This window comes from Acomys minous (genome assembly GCF_964271855.1).
Source record: "Acomys minous genome assembly, chromosome: 2".
In the NCBI taxonomy this organism is placed as follows: Eukaryota; Metazoa; Chordata; class Mammalia; order Rodentia; family Muridae; genus Acomys; species Acomys minous.
The window spans coordinates 88,300,243-88,325,830 of record NC_140484.1 but is presented as its reverse complement, the minus strand read 5'-3'; the positions used below and the strand labels follow the sequence as shown (position 1 = coordinate 88,325,830).

The following is a 25,588-nucleotide window of genomic DNA, read 5'->3' as shown; positions in this document are numbered from 1 at the left end:
ATATAAACACTGAAGGTTCTGACGGCCAGGGGTTGCTGTGGACACAAGCATCCAAATAGCTTCAGGACACAACCTATGGTAGGGAGCCAGGCCTGGTGTACTCTGCTGTTAGCCCGATTCATAATCCTCTTAGGAAGAAAGGCCAGGGTAAAGGGCCCAACGAGACAGATGGCATAAGAAACGATTCAGTCACTGCCCAGTTTCTCCTCCAGGGAAGCTACATGCCAGTTAGAAGGGTGTCCCTAACTCTGACCCCTAACCATAAGCTGAGAGCAGCAAGGAGAAAACAGGAAGCAGCAAAAACAAGGAAACAGAACTTCAAGGTCGTGAGGCTCACAGGCACCGGGACAGCATAAGGGTGGATTACTTCTGAAGTGAGAATTCTGTAGATTTGCACTTTGATGTTTCACAAAGCCCTCTGACAACCTGTAAGCGGTTTCAGACATCCCCCCAAAGCAGCATGAGCCTCTCCTGGGGCAGGAAAAAAAGGAGCCCAAGACTGTCCGTTTCAGTCTTGAACATCTATTTTTCCTATTTCATTCCTAACCATCTTTCATGAATATGTGCCTAAAGCATCCTAAAAGCAGAGGAACAATCAAGGCAGCACATTAAAGCAAATGGTACATTTTAGAGCTCCTCATTAGGATAGCAAAGGACAAGGCATCCTATGCACTTGACGGAAAAAAGAAAAAGAAAGGATGTAATTTCCATAGCAGGTGGAAGAAACAGCTGTTGAGTGGAGGGAACGTCCAGCTCCTTTTAGCTTGTAGACTTCTACTGCTTCCTCCTGGCTTTTCTCCTGTCTTTCTTTTTTTGATACCAGCATCACCTACAGTGAAGCACTCACACTGACTACAGACTTAGTGTCAAAGACATGGCTGCACGGAGCTATCTACATTATCTTATGCAAGGTAACAATTTAATCGGTGCTAATGCAGCCTTCTCATGTAGTCACTGGTTAATGACCAGGAACTCTATTTCCCTCCCTTTATTGAAAAGAGATTTTTTCCCCCTCACATAATATTCCCAGATTATGGTTTCCCCTCCCGTTACTCCTCTCAATTCTTCCCCACTTCCCTTCCATCCGAATTCAGTCCCTCTCAGGAAAGGGAGCTCTTGTTCCACGCCAGCCATTCTGGTCTTCAGATAGTGCTGACACTTACACACTCTTCCTCATATGACATATACCTCTCTCTCTGTAACTCGTAGGATGCTGACTTTCTGGTTCAGCTTTTTCTACTCTTAAAATAGATCTCACAAAATATGAAGGCCAGACACTGTGTGAGATGGAGAAACAGCTGCCAGTGGGTCATATGAGGAGGTACATAGCACAAGTCTAGTGATAACAACATGAATGGTAAACAAAGGAGGTAAGGGTGGCAATGGGGTCATGCTAAGAGAAACGGAGCACAAACTCATGTTTACTGTCTGGGAAAAAAAAGATAAATGAAACAATACTTTCACCAATGACAAAGTATGCTCAGCTGGTCTACAGAATTGTAAGTAATGTAACGTCTCACAAACAAAATATTGTCCGAAAACTGGTCCAAGTCAGAAAAAGAAAACAAGGGAAAGAATAAATACGTATCATAAAAATCCAACTTGTAACAACTGATGTGATGGAAAATTGCTGTTGTCTTTATCAACATGGTCCTGTGCTGGACCTCCACACCAAATAACGCAACTATTTTTAGTAAGGAGAGACAAGGGTGGGGGTGCAAAGTTTGGCTCCTTTCTGCTAGAATCAAGTCCAAGAGACAAGCTGGTCCATGGGCCAAGTGAGAGGGCTCCCAAGAACAGGCCTCATGGGCAAGCCTAAGAAGGCAGCTGTCAGAGAAGCCCCGTTAAGAGCTTTGTTAATATGCCACAATCTAAGATGGTTTAAAATGCTCGGTGCCACTGTGGATTTGGACAAGAACTGAGTTCCCTTCTGACTGTACTAGACCTGTGTGAGCCAGTCACGGTTATGCTTTATTTTTTATTTTTTGGTTTTTCGAGACAGGGTCTCTCTGTGTAGCCTTGGCCATCCTGGACTCACTTTGTAGACCAGGCTGGCCTCGAACTCACAGAGATCCTCCTGCCTCTGCCTCCAGAGTGCTGGGATTAAAGGCGTGCACCACCATGCCCGGCTATGGTTATGTTTTATAAATCACTCCCCGGAGAGCAGACACCCAATGTGTCAGGAGGGACAGGGTCTGACAGTGGCTGAAGCCTGCACTATGCCTCTTTCAGGGCACAAGGCAACACAGTGCATCCAGACACTCCCCGGACACTAGACCCCCAAACACAATAGACCCTGTAACTCTGGCTGCTTGTAGAGAGGAAAGTGAGAGGCACACAGAGAGCTGTCCTACTGTCAGTGACCAGCTTAGTTGCTGAAGGCCACTGCCACCAAGCCTGATGCCCCTGAGTTTGATCCCTGAAGTACACAGGGTGAAAAGAGAGAACTCATTCTTGTAAGCTGTATCCCCATCCCCACACACAAACAAAAAACAGAGAAACAAACGAACAAACAAACAAAAGACAACAAAAATAAGCCCCATTCCACTCCCAAGACACTCTTCACATTTAAACACGGAGGTGGGATGCTGGAAAGAGGAGACAGCTGGAGACGACAAGAACTATGGTTTGGGATGTGGAGTCAAGAAGAAAACACTGTGTTTCTGAAGACTTCAACTCGCAGCAATAAGCTATAGAACTTTAGGGGCCACAGAACAGGGGAGACCAGATATGAAAAGATTCTTCCCCCAGTCTTCAAAATACATAAACAACAAATAGTGCAAATCTGAACTTCAAATAAACACATAGATAAAGAACTGCTAGCACTCCAGGTTCTCTCCCCAGGCCACCTATTTTAAGGTGTGAAGAGTATAGTCACACAATTCTTAAGAGCTCACCCACATCCTTTAGGCTTCAGTTTGAATACTGTCCTACTACATCAGTCACCTCAGAACAGCCCTGCACTACACACCAGGACCTTTAAAAATGCCACTGAAGGTTATTTTCTGCTTCTGGACTACAGAGCAAGCGAGCCAGTATTCTCTTCCCACTTCTCCACTGTGACAGTTTCCCTCTTCTCAAATGGCCTGCACTCTCACAGCTTCGCTCTTTAATTTACTGTGACCACTGGCGTCCACCGCCTCTTCTTCTGTCTTATTTACTCACCACTCCGGCTTTGCACTCAGGCAGTTGGTCTCTCTTCAAGGGAGGACAAATCTACACTCCACGTAATGAATTTCTGCTCTGACCACTCAACTTCACCCAGGTACTCTACTCTTCCCAAGTACCAATTGGCTCTTCGTACACTTCTTGAAGGCTTCCAGTGTGAAGCATTCTAAAGGGCTCCACTTCACTCTTTCACTGGGGGTCTGGGTTACACACTAGCCAGAGTGTGACAGACAAGGGCTCACAAGGAGAACTAGGCATGGGTATACAAGCTGGTAGGAAACATTTATACTTACAGACAAAAGATCCATATATGATCCAGTCACATACCATGGAAAGGGAAAGCAGGAAGAAGATGTAATGGTGATGGTTGCCAAATCCTGAGTCAGAAAGAAAGAAGACATCCTCAATATTTTCTTTTCCTAAGGACTACCAGGTCACTTTTCACTGTTCTGTGAAAAACCCTAAGTAAAACAGAAACAAACCTTGTTTTCTCTTTGAATACTACTAAACCGGACGGTTCTATTATGACAGATGTCCATGTTAACCAATAGTGAAGACAGTTTGCATAAAGCAAAGCTAACCAGGCAAAAACGGCTTTGGGCTGGCCTACACTGCTGGTGGGAAGCAGCAGGTGGGATCATATCTGGTCTCCTTCCCGTGGACTGTGATCAGGTGAGTACAATCTACAGACACCAGAGACTAACGTGAAAGGGAACAGAAACAGCAAATGCGAGGAGTGGCGAGTACCTATCAACCTTGGTAGAGACTAGAACCAGCGGGGTGGGTGGGGGTGGGGAGGTAACCATGGCCTGCAAAAAGGCTGTAGGAAGAAGGGGTGAGGGGTGCCAGGTGACTGGGCGCTTCTTACAATGTGTTCGCTCGCTGCTTGAGGGTGTAGGTGGAAGCATTTGGTGCCAACAACGCTAGTGCTCTTCAGTTCCCACCACACATCAGTCTCATTTTCTAAGGAAGCAGGCATACTCAGTAGCATCAACACACACTGTGACAAGTGACCCTTGTTCATGACTACTAGCTGTGTAACTATACCCAAAGTCACTGGAGTTCTCTTATCCCAGTCTCACTTATAATAGCGAGCAGAGATAAGACCTCTCACTTCCTAGACCTGTGGTGACCAAATAGGACTATGCAGTTGTGGAAACACTGTCAAACACAATTTGATAAACCCTGATGGTAGACTGGCCCCTCATAACGCCTTCCCTGATGTCGTGTGATCCGGCTGGCATAACGCCAATCATCTAATCTTTAGGACAGGATGGTGCCCCAGCATCATGCAGCCACCTTTCCCAGGGAGAGAAGAGAGTATCAGACTGAGTCACAGCAACCTGTGGGGCCTGCAGCCTCAGGTTCCTGAGGGGATAAAAGCAAATCCCTCCTAAAGTCAGCCACAGCTCCTTCTGTTAGTTTTGGTTCTTTGTCCTACCCAAGCCCTAAAGGAGGCAGGTGGAGAAGGTAAGAAAGGTAAGTCACACGTAAGGAAAGACTATGACATTTGGAGTGGAAAATGAATCCTACCAAGATGTTTTACCCCCCTTTGCTCTGAAATGCAGAGAATAAATAACAACCACACAGGTGTGTTTTGATGATCGAATCAGACACCACATATAGAAATATTTCATAAACTCTAAAATACTACACAGGTGACAATAACTGTCATTTATAATCTGTTAACCATTCCCTGAAAGTCTTTACTGTAAAGATTCCTGAAGAGGAGCTACAAAGTGGAGACTCTGGATGGACTTCCATTTCTTTCTAAGTCACATATATAACTAAACATATGCTTAACTTCATCACAGAAGTAAGTGAAAAGTTAAGTCTCTCACCTATACAGCGTCCGGTCCAAAAGCAGTGTTGATCAAATCGAGCCACACAAGAGTTGCACACATGGCAATGGAGGGACCTTAAAGGCTTCCTTATCTGAGGGCAATGAAGAGAGGTCTAAGCCAAAACTGTCTTTGGTAACAACAGATCACGAGCAAAACTTTAATCTGACGTCATAGAAGACTGGCACAAATAATCCTAAGTAGATGACTCGCTTACACAGAAGCTCTGAGAGGCCCTCTTAACGCTTTTTCCTACACGTGATGATAGGAACAAGCCTTCACTACGAGAGATCTGAACTCAGAGACTGTTCACACTGGCTAAGGAAGACTCAAGGCAGTGCACACTCCGTATGAGCACTGGAGTAAGAAAATGGAAATCTCAGCTCTTTAGCAGGTCCTTCCAATCATTTACTCGCCTTCTTCTAAGACTGAACTCAACTGCAAAAGAAGGTTTCAGTATATCATTGTGAGACGATAAGGTGCCTCTGACTGACAGTAAATTCTAACCTATACGTCATGACAGGAAAGGCAAACAGATAGCACTATGGATAATTTACAAGGAGACCAAGCACAAAGAGCTTCATGAGACTAGAAATAGTCTTTCATATGCTCAGGGAGGAAAACTGGCCTGACAGAAATACAAAATCAACATCAGGTAAGAGGAAAGGTGCACACGCATGCCATGCAAATCTGACAAATGTTTACATAAGCAATGTTACTAAGAATATGCCCTTTGACAGAAGAGACTCACAAGACACGATGTGCAGAATGTTCTGAAGTCCAGACTGCCAGTCTCCGCAAGGGTGACGATATTCTGAAAGAGAAAGCATCTGCCCTTAGGGTGCATCTGTGTGGGCGATGCTACACATGGTTGCTCACTCCGCCTCCAGCTTTGGAAGCAGCCAGGACAGCGATCTGGAGCACCCTCACCCAGTCATTCTAGTCTTGAAATGGTGTGACTTTTCAAGGTGTCCTTTCAGGCACTGGCCAAGAACCCTGACTGCATAAAAATTAGACTCTCGTACCCTTTACTATCTTCTCACAAGTGGCATGCACCCCCCAGTTTCTTCAACTTGCTAGGACAAAGAAGCACACATGCATGCACATACGTACATCACTCATCACTCAAACTGATGGCTGCAAGCACAAGGCCTGGGTCTTTCAGGACAGGCCTTAGGTAGTAGGAGACAAGATTCTCCCTAACACTAAACCCCAGGAGCAGTTGCAAAGAGACCATGCCTCTGGCAACTTCACACTGGAGGAAGGGAAAGGGGCATCTCCTCAGCTACTAGGGAGGAGGAGCCCACTAAGCTCAGCATCATCACTCCTTCATGCAGGCAGGCATTCAAGACTAGAACTGTAATGAAGGGGGAGCTTGAACAACAAAAATCAAGTCCAAAAAAAGTTTAATGGGGCCAGGTGTGGTGGCACATGCCTTTAATCCCAGCACTTGGGAGGCAGGGTCAGGTGGATTGCTGTGACTTCGAGGCCAGCCTGGTCTACAAAGTGAGTCTAGGACAGCCAAGGCTACACAGAGAAACCCTGTCTTAAAAAACAAAAAAACAAGCAAACAAAAAACAAAGTTTAATGGGGTATCACTTTTACAGAAAATAGATGTTTCTAAAAACATCTTTGTAACTTTGTAGAAATCTCACTTTGATGATCTAATCAGCTTACATTTACGTTGTATCAATTAAATGGTAGACAATGCAGATGCAGCCGCACCAAGGTCTGGGACTCTCAGAAAAAAACAAAACCCCTACCCAGATCTAGCCAATGGACAGGACATTCTCCACAGTTGAGTGGAGAGTGGGGTCTGACTTTCACACGTACTCTGGTGCCTCATATTTGACCATGTCCCCTGGAGGGGGAGACCTGGTGGCACTCAGAGGAAGGATAGCAGGCTACCAAGAAGAGACTTGATACCCTATGAGCATATACAGGGGGAGCAAGTCCCCCTCAGGCACAGTCATAGGGGAGGGGAGTAAGGGGAAAATGGGAGGGAGGGAATAATGGGAGGGTACAAGGGATGCGATAACCATTGAGATGTAACAAGAATAAATTAATTAAAAAAAAAAAAAAGAAGACTCACCACTTTCCTCTCTTCTTCAGAAGCCTTAGTGAAGCCTGGATCAGTTGCCCAAGTCTTGTAGAAAAAATAGAGAAAGGCTATGATGCTGAAAATAAAGGCAAAATAGAAAGGGCTTCCTGATGCATGTTGAAGTCTCGTTAAGGAAAAGCATCATGTGTGATGTAAGCAAATGTTATCACTGTCCCTATGAGCCTCTCCTTCCTGCATTCTGCACGCCAACCTCCCTACATACACACCACTCAAAATTGTCCTGCTCCATTTTCTAATCCTACAGAAGTCTGCTCCTAGTCAGTCAGTATCTAATGCTTCTTCTTTGTCGAAGCCCACTTTAAATACTAACGTAGGCAGCAACCATCCCGAAGACTGGAAAACATCTAAGCCCCAAATCTAACTTCTCACTGTGTAGCTGTGGCTTTCCTCAGGTCACCAGAAAGACATTCTCTGATCATTTCCACAAGACCATTCAAGGAAATGCAAGCCCTGGGCCAGAGATTTCAATGCACTTTCCCTGTAAAGTAGGTAAGTGCCTGCATGAGCTTCTTAGCAGAGTTTAGTAACCTGTCCTGTAACTGTTCTGAATTAAAGATTGCCCTCCTTGCCAAATGAGTATTCATTACACACTACTTGAGAAACAGATAATATGAGTAAACTGATAGTGAAAAAGACTGCAAGGACTAAAAACTGTCTGCTTTAAAATGTGTTTAAAGGGGTACTTTAAAAAATTGCAAAGTACCATTTTGTTCCAGAGAAGAAATGAATATGCAGTAATAAGTCACTGGGATAGCAGTGAGCCTGACCTTGCCCAGTGTAAACATTATTGGTCTGACACAGTAACTATTGCCTTACAAGGTGTAGCCAAGCTACTCTGCATTCACTGCAGGCCAGAAAAGGAGGCCATAAAACAGGTGCAAGCCTTACTATTCAAAGCAGGCACCACTGACTGGCAATACCAGCTTGTTGGAAAAGCGGAAATCTGAGCTGAATGCCAACACTTGGAGGGCTGAGGGCTGGAAGATAGGCAGGTAGGCTGTTAAGTTCAACCGCAGAGCGCATGTCACACCTATAGAACTAGACTGGCTTTAAGGAGCTTTGCAGGCTTCATCCCATACTGTGAGTTTATGAATCAAGCTCCTTTGCTTGTATTATCTACCATTTTCTCCAAAAGAATAGAATTCAAGAGGGCAACATACAATGGAAGTTTTGGGTTTTTTTGTAAATTCAGTTAGTTATGTAAATATGTTTTTGTTTTAATCCCATTGTGGGATTTTAGTTTGTCCACAGCTGATAATAATTGTTTCGTGCTGGGGGCGTGGTCTTTGCCAGCTGGTAATGGCCCTGCCTCCTAAGGCATGAAGAGGAGCGTGGCCTAGGACTCTTGAGGAAGATAAAGAGCTGGAGAAAGAAAGGTGTGGTGTGGCAGTTGGTAGTGGCCTGTCGTGTGTTAACAGTTTAGATAGACCAGAGACAGCATTTCAATGCAGTGGCTTGGAGGAGACTGCTTGCTGTGTTTGCTGTTGATGGAAATTTGTATTGTCTCAAAGAACCCAGATGGCCCTAACAGCCAGGAGAAGTAGAGTAGTCTGCCTGGTCTCCCCACTAACCTTTCTCCTATTCAGGGTTAAAGGCTTGGTGCAAAGCAACACCTCAAGTAAAATAGAGTTTAAAAACAAGCGTCAACAGCAACACGCTTTGGGTATATAATGACAGGCTGCTGTCCTCTGCCTGGACACCCAAGTCCTTGGATGATGACGACGACGATGATGATGTCAGAGCAGGGTAGCTTTCTTGACACCTCAGTCACTAGCCACACCAAACCTCCATTCAAGGATCCCAAGTCTTTCCTCTCTTTTCCCCATCTGGTTCTCCCAGAGGGTTGTGGGGTTGTGCTGGACTTGAGCTCACTGTGTAGCCCAGGCTAGTCTCAAGCTTTGCATTCTCCCACCTCATCTCCTAAGCCCGGGAGTCACAGGTGTGTATCAGCACTGCGAGCTCCTGATTCTCTGCTACTTGATCTAAAAACCAAGCCATATCCACAGCCAACTCTGAAACCATAGGGGCTTTACATGTACCCAGCGCTTAGACTTAAGTATAGGCAGTATCATAAAGGAAGCATTCAGGGGTTCATCACTTCTTTCCCAAGTCTTAATTGTAGCTTGAATCATTAATAAGTTCTCTTTCCTTTTATCCAGTCCCTCTCATAAAACGCAAATACATTACTTACTGAAAACATAAAAGAATCTAAAGAAAATGATCATTGACACAAAGTATTATTTATAAATACCAATTATGCAGTGGGGACTATGTTGAGCCCTTTAGACATCATAGTATAGTAATTATTGCAGCCACTGCTAGAGCAATCCTGCAGGCACCCCCAAGAGCTGGTACTATTGTCCCCAGCTGACAGAAAAAGACTTGGTAAAGTCAAGTAACTTGCCCAACGGTACATTAACAAAAAGAAAAGGTCTCCCTTCTCAGTGACTATTCCTGCCTACCTTTTGGGAGAGCTGGGTTCAATTCCCTGTCAGGGAGGAAAGCCAGCCTTTCTACCGGGTGCAGAAGTGCATGCCTATAATCCCAGCACTCAGGAGACCTATCTCAGTGAGTCTGAGGCCAGCCTAGTCAACACAGAGAATTCCAGGGCAGCAGGACTACAAGGTGAGACTTCATCGGAAACTAACAAGACAAAAAAAAGGTCATGAGCCTTAGAACCATGGTGCCTAATAAGAAAGATAACATGCTTTCACAGTGCTCTCGACCCTCTTCCCGTAACAGGTCACAGGCTGTGGGACAGAAGCCCTGGGCCAGTCCTAGTGGGCAGCCTCCTAGTGGGCAGCCTGAGCACTGCAAGACTATGTCTCTACAAGGGAAAACAGTAGCTAATTTGCAGGGCAGTTCCAGCAGCATGGGACACTCAGCCTGGAGAACACTAACCTTGAGCGAGGTATGCCACCTACTGGCTTACTTGCTGTCACAGCAGCAAGTTCAAGTTGGTGCCTCCATGTTCAGCATGTGAGTGACATATGCCATTGTGTTCGGCCTGACATTTTAGATTCCATCTAGCTAAGAATATCCTCTAACATAATATACCATCACAAGTATCATGCGGTTTCTAGTTACCGTCAAGTGAGAATTTCTGCAAATGAGGTTAATAAACTAAGATGGGATTATTTTGTCTTGTTAATTTTTGATTCTGCCAAATGAAAAGTCATCTGATGTGCAAAATATGGAATAATTGAAATTGCTTATACTTAAAAAATTCATCAAAACCCACAATTTCAAAAATTGTTCACGGACACAAAGGTATCAGTCATCCCTTTCCAGTATAACACCCACTGTTCTAGCATCTATGAGCACTGGGTCATCTGTAAATGATCTGGTAGCAACTGTGCTATCCTTAAGTGGTAAAAGCTCACCCGCCCATCCTAGGTATTCCTATGGGAAAAATTCTTATGGTTCCCTTGTGCACTTCCTTGTGCAGCACTCTCTTTTTTCTTTTCAGAAATACCATTAGCAGAGCTAAAAGGCACACTTCTTCCCGTCACACTTCCTCTCCCCCGTCACATAAGCAAAGCAGTGTTACAGTGTAAAGAGTTGGGAGACTGGGCGTGTAAGTGGCCTTACAAACGGATCTGTGGAACCAGCATCCCCTCGTCAACTCCCAGGCCTCGGAATCTGGCCAATCTCAAGAGTCGGACGCCACTGCATCCGACTTAGACCAGGTTCCTGTCCTCCTGTAACAAACACACTCGCTATGTATAAGATGTTTTTGCCATTTTAAGCCACAGACTGCCAGTCATGGGTAGGTTGAAAAGAATAAAGTGGGCACTGAAGATTTAAGTGGTCATGAGTTGAATTTCTAGGAGGGACAAGGACAAAACACGGCAAAGCATCCATTAGGAGTAGTTCTGTGAAGTCTGTTTCACATCTCCTCAACGCACGTGGCTGAGAATCCCTGCCTGAGCCTGGAGCTCTGGACTGCTTACCATACTTCCCCAGGCCCCCCCCACTCAGAAGACGTCCCCACCAACTGTAACTGCCGGCCAAGTCAAAAGAACTGCCTGACCTCGAAATCTCTCAAAACACCAGCATGATCTTATGAGCCAGGTAAAGCCGCAGTGCATTCCAGTCTCCTGTAAGGAAGGTACTGGAGACTAATGTGTGCAGAGCACCAAGCCGACTCAACAGAAGAAAGTATACTCAACACTGAGCATTCAGCCAGAATCAACAAACACAAGCGGCATCACCTAGATTTTTTCCCAACACCCAAGCTGCTAACAATGGCCTTACTGATTTTTGAAAGTAAAACGAAAATATGTGTTTCATTTAAGCTTAAAGGATATCAGGAAAGAATAAGATGAACCAAGTCATAAATATCCAAAAAATGGAACTTAGTAGAAAGACCGTTGGTAAGTACACAAGGTTCTTATAGCCGACCAAAAACCTGGAGAAGAGAGGTACGTGTGTTAGTGAAGTGAGGCCATGGTGTGGTTCCTGTTAATTCAGTTCCAATTTCCCACAACAATGACAGTCACGGCAGCAGCTTCCCTCTTTTACACGAGAAAACGATACAAGAACTTTCCAAAAGTACACATTCCAGTTCTTCTAAGCTACTCACGATTTCATTCATAGCAATAACACATTTTCAGTGACGATTTTTATACTTCTATTGTGATACATGTTGTTGTATTTTTTTCATATAATTTTTAAATACACCAAAGTACAAAAACGTAAATACTTGGAATTTCACCTTCACGTGTAAGCAAGCTCTTGTCCAGAAGGTAACTCCAAGTTTATGAAATAGCAAGTGTACGAAACCTCTAGCACTTTGAGTCTGAGCCACCTTGAGGAGTAGTGACAACATGAAAATACACAACAGCTAACATGACAGTAGCCACCACAGCACTAATGATCTCACTGCTATAGCTGGCGGCTTCATGCTCTTGTGTAACTTGTTCAAAAGGACAGTATTGTAGTTCCAAAAGTAAAAAGTAAAAGTGTCTTCCATACAAAACTCAATATACTTTAAAATTTCTATCAGAAATGGCTACTGGTAGGTTAAAAAAAAGGGGTGGCAGTGGGAAAGAAGCAAGGACTGGCAGCTAGTAGCTATGACAGAAACACTTGAAATGTTGTCTAGTTAAAAGAAAAAGAATGCCGTAAGGACCAAAGCCATAATTAAGGTAAAAGTGTATCTGGGAAGAACCAAGGCCCTCAACCTCTGGCACCAGGGACATGCTGCTACAATAGGTAAAAATGGAGTCTGTTGCAACCTCCGTGTCTGAACTAAGATTTTACAAGGAAAAAGAGCACACCTGCTCTAATTAAATGGCGCAATGAACTGCCAGATCTGCAAGGGCTTGTTATCTCTGACAGCTGTCACACAGCACTCTAGATAAAGAAACAACCGCCCTGGAGCCACATAACAACACAAGTGTGCAGCTGCTTACCTCCATAAAACTGAAACTCTAGAGGAATGCAAGAAAAGTAAGGCAGGGGACCAACCTGTCACATGCATTTGACTTGGATCTGAAATGTATTCACATGCCAATAGTGGCAACTGAAGACCTCATGCAGTTATCAAACCAAAGCTTTTAATGCAATAATTTTTTAAAAAATAATTTGGATTTAAATTAAAACACACAAATAAGTAAGCAAAATGTTCCTGTTGTGGGTGAGTACAAATTTCTTGCTATCCCTTATGGTATCTTAAAAAAACCAGAAAAACAGCTGGGCGTGGTGGCGCATACTTTTAATCCCAGCACTCGGGAGGCAGAGGCAGGTGAATCACTGTGAGTTTGAGGCCAGCCTGGTCTACAAAGCGAGTCCAGGACAGCCAAGGCTACACAGAGAAACCCGTCTCGAAAAACCACAAACCAACCCCCTCCAAAACAAACAAACAAAAAACCCCAAAACAAAAACAAACAAACAAACAACAACAACAACAAAAAACCCAGAAAAACCTAATGATTGATTTCTGCTACCTTGCCTTAATATGTATTCAAATATCCTGTGAAAAATGAGTATTTTTAAGTCATGTTTTCTTAACCAGACAATTTTAGGTACATTGTTGCTTTTCAGAAATTTGAACTTGTATTTCACATTTAAATTCTAATTTGTCTCCATGTAACTACTCTAGTCTTTGGGTGACTAAATAAAGACACCTCTCTTACTGCTTTTTTTATGATAAAAAGTAGTGCATGCTTATTCCAGAGAGCAGCGGCAGCAAAAGGACTCTGGGACACACACTACCACCTCACCACCTCAGATGTTCCCTAAGGATCATCGTCATTACACTGCCTCCCTCAGTGAATGCCAGTGGTCAGTGGCAGAGACAAGTGTAACGTAAAGTGGGCCGACCTGCATCAGGATGGCCTCACAAAAGGTGGTTGGTGTCTGAACCCAGGTGTGGGAGTGGGTGACTCTCCAGTTACCAAATGATCCAGTGCCAAACACCTGAGGCCAGGGCACCAGCAAGGTTCGGGAGGGAATAAGGTTTGTTCCAGAAGCAGAAAGGTGGAACACAGTGTGGTGATGGAGAGGGGACGAGGGAGCAGGGAGGGAACCTGGTTTTTATTCTGAGCCATAACAACAAGCTTTAAGGAGATTTTAACAAGAAATGGAGGCAGAAATGGATCTGCCTTGACTATTAGGTGGGGGCACACTATAGGCTGTAGGCAGGAGGCCAGCTAGGCGGCTTGGCAGGAAGTACTTATAAAGGGCTGAACGCTGGAAGTGCAGGCAAGGGGAGAATCAGGGATGCAAGGAACTCAAGGATGACGCCCACACTCACGTGAAGAACTGATGCCTTGTCACTAAGGTGGAGAAGAGACCGAGATGTGACATGGCTGACTACAAGTACAGATCGCGTGCCAGATACCAGATAAGCATTTACACGCTTTAGCCACGAAGTGGGCATTATCACAATCATCCTCACTTAGAGATAGAGGAACCAAGGCGCGGAGAAGGAGAGTGGCTTGTCTGAGATCATGCTGGTACGTGTAAGGCTAAGCCTGGATCCAGGCGCCATGGCTCATCAGCTCTCTGTGTTGTTTTTAGAGAGAACTCCGATGTGTTTCCTGTCTCATTATCTCTCCCTTTATAATCAGGTTGCTGTAACTAAAAACCGCCAAGCAGAAAAATAACTGTGTAAAATGAATTTAGAGTTAAAAGAGGAAAAAAAATAGTGAAAAATGGGTAATATGTTTCAAGACATAAAATGGTTACAGAACTTTATCCTTGTCAAATTGAATGATATAATGTGTGACCCACAATATTTATTTTCCACCAATTGTCAGTTCAATCATATTACTGGGTTGAACAATTTGCTTTCAGCTCAATCCCTTTCTTCCTACATCCTGGGGACGTTGGTAATATTTATAGTTCAACATCAATCTGAGATTCCAGCTGATTGAGAATAGAAATAGACAGTTACATTGGAAATGCAATAACCAGCCTTGCGAAGACTAACATACACACCTTGGAAACAAAGATGTCAGAAAAAACAATGCTACTAGAAGACATCCTTTTAACAGCCAAGAATCTGAATTGAAGTCCAGGATGTATCCAACAGCCCACAGCGTGATCACAGAGAGTATCAGCAGCAGGAACAGCTAGTGAGAGATTAGAGTCTTAGAACCTTATGGATCACACCTCCTAATGATAATTATAATTAGTTCCGTACAAGAAGTACTTTGTAAATACAGAACAACAGAAATTACAAATGATTTTTCTTCAAATGGCTGTCACATTTAAAATATGATTGGTTTATACACCTTAGAGACAATCTTGTACATTTTACTTAATGACAGTTTGCTTTTCCCCTCAAAAACAGCATTCTTAAAAGGAAAGTGATAATAAAAATTCAAATTTTCAAAAATAATTTTAAAGTTAGTACTCACCAAGAATAGTACAACTGCAGGGACTACCAAAGTCAATATAATTAAGACTAAGCTTAAGGGCTACAGTAACTGTACCCCGAGCCCAACCCGGTATGATCCCTCACTAAGAATGCCAGAGAAACAGTTCTGAAAGGGGTGAGCCTGACTTGAAGCACGAGGCTTCGGATGGCTGTAGGTACCCAGGGGGTAGCAGGAGGCAGTCTGCACAACAGGCCTACCATTTTGCAAGTCCTGAGAGTTATCTGCACATAGGTGGAAAGCAGGAAAAGAGCAGCTTCCCCAAGAACGTGGAGGCAGCAAGGAGGAGCATCTCAGCCAACACAAACAGAACAAAGCTGATTCCCCAACACAACCCAGAGAGACTGACTGGAAAGCGAGGCTGGACACCTGGAAAGAGGTTTTAGAGAAGCAGGAAAGGAAGGGGTGGCTATGGTACTCAGGGCTCCAAACTAAACCATCCTTCAGGATGCTAATGACTCAGCTAACGCTGACAGAGGACGGAAGCCTGAGCAGACAGACCGTCAGTATGGAACTGGGCTCCACATTCCAGCAGCTCAGCACTGTGAGTGCAAGGCTCCAGAAAGCAAGCTGGGGTTTTGAGCAAGCAGAAAGATCACTTTGTCTTACTTTCTTCCATTTTTATCTATACCTGGGAGTAGCTAATTTTAAATGGTATCAAGACTTCAAAATGTTTCTAGTTCTAACTTACTGACATAAAAAATAAACTTAGATTCTATAATATGATCACAAAATAATTTCAGGAAGAGTAATAATTAAATGCAGGCATCACAAATGTAAATATTGGACATAACCAATTTTCTACATGAGCCACACTACTTATTCACTGGGGCACCCTGTGTGCAAGGCTGCTCTAATATGGGAGACAAAGAACTCAATGAACTTCCAGCAGGGAAGTACACCAAAAACCTGGAACGTGTGCAGCTTACTAGCAGGTGTGTTAACTAGTTCCATGTCAGCTTGACCCAAGCTAGGCTATTTGGGAACCTAAATCAGAAAATTCCCTCACTAGACTGGCATGTGGGCAAGCCAGCCTGTGGAGCATTTCCAGGACTGATAAGTGATATGGGAGGACCCAGGCCCCTGTGCGTGGCGCCAAAGCTGGGCAGGTGGTCCTGTATGCCATAAGAAAGCAGGCTCAGATGAGGGGTAACACGCGAAATAAACAGCACTCCTACACAGTGCCTCCCTCCGGTTTCCTGCCCTGAGTTCCTGCCTGGTCTTCTTCTGAAGGACTGTGAAAGTGTAAGCTAAGTGAACAAATTCCCCCTCACCCCCACCCCAAGTTGCCTTGATCATGGTGTTTTATTGCAGCAATAGAAACCCTAAGTAAGACAGCAGGCAGCTGTCAGGACTTAGCTTTTACTCTGGAAGAATGGGAAGGTATTTGGGAACCTGAGGTGAACCTCACCTACATTTTGAAGGACTCATCTGATGGACTAACACGGCCCTGGTGATGAGGTGAGAAGGAATGAGTTCTACATATAAATGAAAGGCAGGAAGGACCAATCACAAGTACAGCAATGTGAACACGGGGTCAGACGGTCGGAGCAGAAATCTGGAGTGCTCCCTCCTGAGCTGTGGAAGACAGGTGCAGGTGGGGAGGACGAGAACAGGAGTTCTGGTACACTGATCTGCAGGCGCCTACCGGACACTTCCTGATGTGCTACGCTGCAAAGTCTACTGACAATGGATGGATGAGCTGAACAGTGATTTAGTTTGGCAATCCAGATGCTCTATGTTGAAGAGAGAAGTTTGAGAAGTTTTGGGGATGTCAAGATGCAGATGCCATTTAGGAGATGAATAGGTAGAAAAGAAGTTCCAGGCAAGAATCCTGGCATTCCTACTGCTAAGCAGTTGGGGGAATAATCTGTCCCTCCTTCACCCCAACTGAAAACTAAGCATAGCACTCATAGTGACTTTCTATGTAAAAATCTTACATCTGATAATCACAATTATTCTGAGAGAATAGTTACTAATATTAATTGAGAAGACACTATCATATTTGAGAACAAAACCATTATTCAATCCAATACCCATTTTATCAATGTGAATTATATTCACAACTATGGCTTAGCTTTCTTAGCCATTTAAGGGAGAAAAGTTGAAGTTCCTAAACCTTTTTTTTTTTTTTAACTGTTTAGCTCAGTTTAAGTTCAGAACATTATAGAGAGGAATTGCTAAGTTTTTTTTTAAGTTATTTTCAATAGGAAAATAAATCTGCATGAAGACTAATGGGACTGGACTAACATGGCATTAGTGATGAGTTCAGATTCTAGAGACAAATTGACTGTAGGACCAGCTAGAAGGACATCAACATAGATACAGGGTGTGACTGACAGCACACACCATGACAGACAGGAGAGATGCCATTACCCAAGAAGATGGGGAGGCTTGGTCACAGGTGGGCAGGACAGAAAGCCAGTTTTGGTACCTCACATTGCAGATGTCTACCAGACACTGACCTGGGCTCAAGTAGGTGCTGCTCCAAGAAGCAAACCCATTTTACATTTCAATTCATTCCTTAAATATTTAGTAAATACCCACCAGGTAACACATAGTGTGGGTACCATTTATCTGAGAATTAATGTTGAACAGCCAGTGAAATGCTGCATGGGATGCACGGGAAAGATACCATTAGCACATCTTTTCTGCTGTCCTAAGGACAAAAGCTGACAATAGCTTCTGTCACACAGAATACCTCGCATTTGTGTAGCCATCTCCAAAGCCGGAACTTTTTGTTGGCTCTCATCTTGGCTTCTGTTTTTAGCATGTGAATAATGAGCTGGTTTTTATTTTGTAAAGCCATATCAAGGGGTGTTTCTCCCTAAAAAACAAAACAAAACACACACACACACACACACACACACATTTTTTTTATATATTACAGGTTTTAAAACACTTTTTTCCAGAATCACAGACTTGACACATCTATTCTAAGAATAGCTATTATTGTTAATATTTGTCTTGTGACATTTAAAACGCAAATGAGTATCTACCAGTACATTAAGTACCCATCTTTTAATTGAAGATATAATATACTAGGGAGGAGAATACCAGGCCATACCTTAGCATTTCGGTTGTCGAGGCTAGAACCAGCTTCCAGAAGCTTATCAACCGCACTCACGTTTCCTGCTGCAACTGCCCAGTGAAGCGGAGTGTTCTGATGTGTTTTATCAACAGCATTGAGAGAGGGATTAAACTTTAAGAGAAATCCAGTTGGTTCTGGCCTGTCTCAAAACAGTAAAAATACCACAAGGCATTAGCAGGGATGAAGATTTGAGGCAAAAATACAAATCAGAGAAATTTTAAGGTCTGTGTATCAGTTAAGCAGTAAGCATTCTGAAGAACTAGGGGGTTTCTCTTCAGAGTTCTATTCTAGTTATTAACAGGAAAGATCAAACAAACAAGAAAGACAACCCTTAATGGCAGCCTGCTGTATCAGGGCCGTAATTTAGACAGCAAGACAGGGGATAAGGAATGCTCTGTTCATGTTGCTCTGTTTAGTGATTAATATTTTTATGAGTTATCAGTTTAACGTTGGCTAGTATTAAATGCTATAAACAAATAAATGGAAAGCTACCCTCACACTCTTTCCATCAACTACTAGGTAAAACAGGCTGGATATTCCTTTCCCAAAATACTTGGGACCAGAAGTATCTTGTTTCCTTTTGGAGGTAGGTGTGGGTGGACAGTTTAGGATATCTACTAGTCCTAGGACAAGCAGCAAATCTAAATTGAAGTCTGTATGCTTCATACACATCATACATATATACATATACATTATATATATATAGTTTTCATTTTTGTTTTGAGACAGGGTTTCTCTGTATAGCCTTGGTTGTCCTGGACTCACTTTGTAGACCAGGCTGGCCTCGAACTTTTAATGATGCAATTGTGTGTATTGTGTATGATGTGAAATTTCTATTGAAGACATCATGTTGTCTAAAAAGATTCAGATTTTGAACATTTAGGATTTAGGATTTCGAGATTAGGAATGCTCAATTTAAACCTTAGGAAGGCTCAATTTTTACCTTCCTGAATATGATAAGCTAAACTGAGTGTGGTGGCACTCCTCTTTAATCCCAGTTCTTGGGAGACTCAGGCAGGCCAGTCTCAGAGTTTGAGGCCAGCCTGGTTTACAGAGCGAGTTCCAGGACAGCCAAGGCTACACAGAGAAATTCTGTCTCAAATAAAGAAACAAACAAAAGTGATAAGCTAGAAAACAATTTTTTCTTTCTTCCTTTTCTTTCTTTCTTTTTTTATAATGGTGCTGGGCACTATGGCACACATTTTTTTTTTTTTGAGACAGGGTTTCTCTGTGGAGCCTTGGCTGTTCTGGACTCGCTTTCTAGACCAGGCTGGCCTCAAACTCACAGTGATCCACCTGCCTCTACTTCCCGAGTGCTGGGATTAAAGGCGTGTGCCACCACTGCCTGGCCGAAATATTTTTTCTTTAGCATCAATACTTTCCCTTCCTTCAAGAGATCTACCCAATAAGAACAATATTTGATTTTAACTACTATATTAAGCTCTAACAAAATTCTGCCTGCAGTCCCACTGCTACATAAAAAGAGAACCAGAAAATGGTTCTACAACAAACCGGACGACAGCAAGAGGTGTGTCAGGGCGAAGCCAACCTGGGGATTCTGTACAATGCTGGAAACAAACTGATAAAGAGAAAATTGTAACATGCATGTGTGCACAGGAACAATGACAGGAGGGCATTAAGTACACATACTTATGAATATGTATCTATTGTATCCTGTAATAGACTCTTGTCATTCACCAGCTCTATCAGTGTCTTCAGAGCAGTCAACAATAGCAGAGAATCTCAAATCCACTGTTAGAAAAGTGGGTTTATCATAGAGACTTGTGACTGTGAGAACCAGTCAGCTAATAAGCATATATTAAGGAATACCATCTCTGTAAACTTTCAGACTTTGCATCAAAGCCACCAAGAGAAGAAATGTGCTTCAGAGGTGTACTCTAAGTATAACTGCTCATGGCCATGTTGAAAATCTTCAGCATACACTACCACACAACAGGGACATATGCTCAACCATGTTCATAGCTGCCTTATTCATAATAACCAGAACATGGAAACAGTCTACGTGTCCCTCAGTAGAAGAATGGATAAAGAAACTGTGGTACATTTACACTATGGAATACTACTCAGCTATTAAAAACAAGGAATTTCCGAAATTTGTGGACAAATGGATTGAACTAGAAATTATCATAATGAGTGAGTTCACCCAGAAGCAAAAAGAGTCAAATGGTATATACTCACTTATATCGAGACACTAGTCCAAGGGGTATGTCCTCATGAAAAACTTTACCTACCAGGAAAGTGGGTCAGAGGGGAGGACATCCTATTGAGACTTTAGGTGTGAGAAGCCTGGGAGAATGAGGAAATAGAACGATCCAGAGGGTCCTGGAAAACTACAGGCAGGTCTGGGCCCTGGGGTCCTCCTCAAACTATGGCACCAGTCAAGGAAAATATAGGCAGTAAACCTCGAACCCCTACCCAGACTAGCCGATGGACAGGGCATTCTCCACCGTTAAGTGGAGAAGGAGATCTGACTTTCACACAAACTCTGGTGCCCCATATTTGACCATGTCCCTTGGATGGGGAGGCCTGGTGGCACTCAGAGGAAGGATAATAGGTCACCAAGAAGAGACTCGATACCCTATGAGCATATATAGGGGGAGGAAGTCCCCCTCAGTCATAGACATAGGGGAAGGGAGTAGGGGGGGAAGCGGGAGGAAGGGAGGAATGGGAGGATATAACGGATGAGCTAACAACTGAGATGTAATATGAATAAATTAATTAAAATTTTAAAAAAATCTTCAGCATGCACTAGCATCTCACAGACCAAGATGCTGGAGATTACATTTACAGAAATGTCATAGGAACCAGGAAGCACACTCAGGGGGTCCAGTGACACTCACCCAATCACTTTGTAAGCTGACAGCATGAGAGGTGTCTGTCCATTGACATCTGTCATATTCACACTCTAGGCAGAAAGGAATCAGTTAGCAAAACTGTGAGCGTAATATACAAAGTTGCATTTCTTAGTAGATAAATATGCTTTTTTAACACATTCAGCTTCACCACTCTCTACAAAAAATGGTTCAAATATTATTTATGTTAAAAAAAAGTGTTTTACTTTTACAGGGAAAAAATCCATTAGATTGATACAAAGTATTTTAAAAGGTGAATCTGAATATATGATATAGAATGTAAGTTTATGATGTGAAAGGAAAAAGGAGGAGAGCTGACAATCACCATGGAAATGTCAGATCTTGACGCCATCTAGAGTAATCCTGGCACATGGGTTCATGCTGCCCTTCATCCAATAGTGCATTGCCTATCTTCAAGGTCAATCCTTTTTTTGCACTTCCTTCAAATAGTTAAACAAGAAAAAAAAAATCAAGACTCTTTTCTATTTTCTGGAAGAGAAGGACAACGGAAATCATACCCTGGAAAGGATCTGGTCCTTTCCCAAAACAAGGTACGACAGTGCTCTGACGTCACAGTTTAAATTACTGACTAACTTGGGAAGCAGCAAAGGTCGCCTTTCTCATACATCTTCCAAAATGAAGCCCAGGCGGGTACAGTTGTTCTACGTCCCTGGGCTGTCTGAGAGAAAGTGCTTACAGAGGGAGACTAACCAACCCAATGGCGACTGTGCAAACACGTTTCCACACCCACTCCAGAAACGACTGCTAACACACAAACCACCTAGCTGTCAGAGAGCGCATGCCAGCAAGCACAGCTGACAGCAAACCTCGCACTGCTGACAGCCTATAATTTAACCTGTGCTCTGAAGGACATCATTTTCATGGAATTACTCAGAGAACAATAAATGAGACGCACACATTCAAATTGGCCTTCCACTTGAGCCCAAATAATGAAAGCAAACGATTGTTTAACAGTGATCTGACTACCATTTCCACACTCAAGCAGAAGAAAAATACAGGCTTTCAGATCATATTCCTGAAAATTACCGGTTTCGTAAGAAAAACTATTACAGGTTTACATGCTTCAGAAACATTAAGTGATGCTGAGCTAAAATAACCTGTCTTTCTCCCTCTAATGAAGCCAAAAAGCACCAGAGTTCAACAGCTAGGTTGGCTTACTAAGGTTAATTCTTAGTATCTGGATAGCCACTGACCTCTAGTTTAAAACTGAGGGTAGACGTGGGCCAAGAAGCGTCCCAGTATCTTGAGACCCAGTATCTTGAGATCTACCTGGAATATCAGGCACACTTCAAACATACCTGTCCCTTTGAGATGAGATACGCTATGATGGGCATGTGCTGAAACAGGACTGCCAGATGAATGCTGCTGAATCCTTCTCCATCAATCAGAGTGGGGTCTGCACCATGCTGGAGCAGTAATATGACCATAGGCAAGTGCCCTTGTCTGAAAACAGAGGATTCCCCAGTGTGTTATAGTCTGTGGAAGTAGAATTCATGCAGAAAATACACAGGAAAAGGACAAGAGGGAGTATGGGGGGGGGCGGGGAACACATACATACAAGAGAATGTGTGGGGTTTTTTGTTTGTTTGTTTTTTTAACAGGAAGGTATTTTAAATACAGGCCATTGTACAAATGTCTTTTATTCTAAAAGAAAAAAAGGTTATTTTTATTTATGTACAGGTGTGTATTTGTACAAATATATGTGCATACCAGAGGAGGCCAGAAGAGGGTATCTGAGTTCCTGGAGTTTCAGGCAGTTGTGAACCACCCCACAGTGGGTTCTAGGACAGACTTCTGGTCTTCTGCAAGAGCAGCACGTGCTCTTAACCACTGCACCATCTAACCAGCCCCAAATGTCTTTGACTTAAATACTCCAACCCAGAATTATATGACCATGCTTGGGGCAAAGAATAAACTTGATGACCTTGCAATCTAAAGTAAACCTTATGCTGCTATAGCATGTGCAAACAGTAAACGCAAATGACTAATGCTAATAAGGACGACTTTAAACACCCACAGGCTTCACCGAGGTTTTTGAAACTAAAGCATAGTCATGAGCTAGAAATATTACAGTATAATGTTAAGACTATGGAGACACTGTGAAAATATTAAGAACCATATATATGATATCCACCCGTCACTCATTTTCATGGAAAGAACCAACATCAGTAACTTGAAGTTGAAGAGTGATCCTTAGACCTCAAAACTCTCGCCTACGGAGGAAACTTTCGCTTTCTGCCTTTCAGGAACAACTAACAGTTCGTGCTAGTCACAACCTCACCAAGCAGCATGGGTCAGGCAGACAGATTTGCTCCCTCAGCTTCAGAGGGTCAGTGCACACTGATGTCAAAGGAGAGGCTGATATCATCCGTGCCACGGTACACCAGCCTACTCAAGACTATCCTGCATCAAATGTACCCACTTGACCTTCCTAACAGGCGGAGATATGCTTTACTTTTATTTTGAGAAAAATATCAATCTCCTTAAAATGGCATTACTCTGAGTTTCCAAATGGGCAGCAGCTACGGTTGAAGATCGAGTTTACAGTTGCATTACTGCTTTCACTTATACAAACTGAATAGATGTTTATTCCAGTTTCAAAACAAAAAGTCCAATACATCTGAGTCTGATAACCATAATGGAGCACAGTGCCAAACACCAAAACAACTTTACTTTTTTGGGGGGTGGGGGGTGGGGGGATGGCGAAAGAAAAGCAACCCATTCCCTTGCCCGTAGCTGAGGTTACACCTTTAGCCACATCAGGCATAGCTTCAACTTTGGAAGACATCTTACCGGATAGCCCAGTGAAGAGGAGTTGAATTTAAGTCACCACCCAACTGATCTATCACAGCACCTTTAGAAATATAAAACCTGTTAAAAAGCAATGAAAATAAGACATGAGATGATGAAATTTAAGGCTCATATTGAGAAAGAGAAGGCTTTCTTCTGCATCCCTTGTCTCCTTCCCTCCCACTCCCCCACAGGACAAGATGCAGGCCTCATGCATCCCAGGCTGACCTCAAACTCTGGAGGTAGCCAAAGATGACCTTGAACCCTCTTTTGATCTCCTGTCTCCACTTCCTGAGTGCTGGGATTACAGGTGTGTAGCACTGGGATCCAACCCAGGGCTTTGGGTCTGCTAGGCAGCCAATCCAGCCCAACTTTATTTTTGCACTATACTATAAAATAGAAATTACAGCAACTCTCCTGAAGGACTCAAATCTATAGAAGTCTCAAACTATGGATGTATGACAGCATCACTCACATATCTGGAAAAATAATAGTATATACATAATTATTTCTGCTATAATTAGCATTCCCATATCACCCACAAACCCAACACATGGTAACTTTCCTAATGACTATAACACCCTTAAATAGCTCCAAAGTAGAAAGAGAAAGGAGAGGACGTATCATTTTTAGCAGTTTAAAATGAGAAGGAGTGTGTGGGAATGAATTCTTAGAGTAATAAAAAATGAACTTAAAATAACTTTAGAAATAAATTAGAAATAATGAACATTCTATTTTGGGAGCATAAGTTATGAGGTACTATATACAATGAACCTATAAAATGAGAACATTTTTCCCCCTCTGGTTTAGAGAAGTTTATTTCCTTAACTCAAAGATGTGCTTCACGTATCACATTCTCTAAAGAATATACCACGAGTCTGCCTGTCAGTATGATGTGTTAGAAGATTTTAAACTAGTAATTTCTACTTTTTTAAGCTTCAAGGATTTAATACATATAGTGCTCTGATATGAAACATATACTCGCAAATCTTCACTACCCACTAGCATTTTATACTCTGAAGTAGAAATTGTTATACCAAACAACAGTGGGTGGGCAGCAGGGCTTTCTTTATGAAGAGCTGTATAAACCATTACATGCTCATTTCAAACTATTCCACGTTCAACTTTTTTCAAAGTCTAATTCTCTACCTATTTATTCCTCCTGATGTTATAATTCAAAATATTTCAATGCTTCTTCTAGAATTAAATGCAACTTCTATGCTGAGAAAGTTTGCAATGTTATTCTTTTCAAAACTCACTTTCTTCCATTTACTAGCTTCTATCTTTATGACGGTTTCCCTTTATGACTGGTCCCCTTCAACTCTATGCTAACTGATGTGTGGCAAATTCCAGGTATTCATTTACAATATAAGACTGTAGGTGGCCCAATTTACATGAAGACAAAATGAAAGAGAGTTCTAGAACCATAAAGACCAGTTCGCACTTACACACACACACACACACACACACACACACACACACACACCCCTTACTTGTGTGCACACACACACACCATCTTACTTTACGAGCTCCAGCCTGTTGTTAATGGCAGCCCAGTGAAGAAGAGACACATTTTCTCTATCTGGCTGTCTGACGTCATATCCTGCTTCTACCAGCTCTTTACATCGTTCAAAAATTCCGTATCTTAAATAAGGAAAAGAAAAACACAGTTAAAACATTACAATAATTTTGTACATCAAAATTTCTTCCTTTTACCGTGACCTTTTAAAAATAAAATTTGCTTTAATACAAACAGCTTTTTAGTCAATAGGGAAATACAAAGCAGCTGTCCTTTG

General features: G+C 42.8%; 1 protein-coding gene across 1 annotated transcript in view; it reads right to left on the bottom strand.

The window, feature by feature from the left end:
• ZDHHC13 (zDHHC palmitoyltransferase 13) overlaps positions 1-25,588 on the bottom strand; it is a 40,924-nt gene that overhangs the window by 4,719 nt on the left and 10,617 nt on the right. The window contains exons 3-14 of the mRNA XM_084772868.1: positions 25,314-25,436; positions 23,796-23,873; positions 22,301-22,445; positions 20,970-21,034; positions 18,085-18,247; positions 17,719-17,844; positions 14,578-14,711; positions 11,442-11,542; positions 7,102-7,226; positions 5,761-5,823; positions 5,010-5,103; positions 3,462-3,545 (exon numbers count right to left, since the gene is read on the bottom strand). Coding sequence (XP_084628994.1) covers positions 3,462-3,545; positions 5,010-5,103; positions 5,761-5,823; positions 7,102-7,226; positions 11,442-11,542; positions 14,578-14,711; positions 17,719-17,844; positions 18,085-18,247; positions 20,970-21,034; positions 22,301-22,445; positions 23,796-23,873; positions 25,314-25,436 — 1,301 coding nt within the window. The remainder of the gene's footprint in view (positions 1-3,461; positions 3,546-5,009; positions 5,104-5,760; positions 5,824-7,101; positions 7,227-11,441; positions 11,543-14,577; positions 14,712-17,718; positions 17,845-18,084; positions 18,248-20,969; positions 21,035-22,300; positions 22,446-23,795; positions 23,874-25,313; positions 25,437-25,588) is intronic.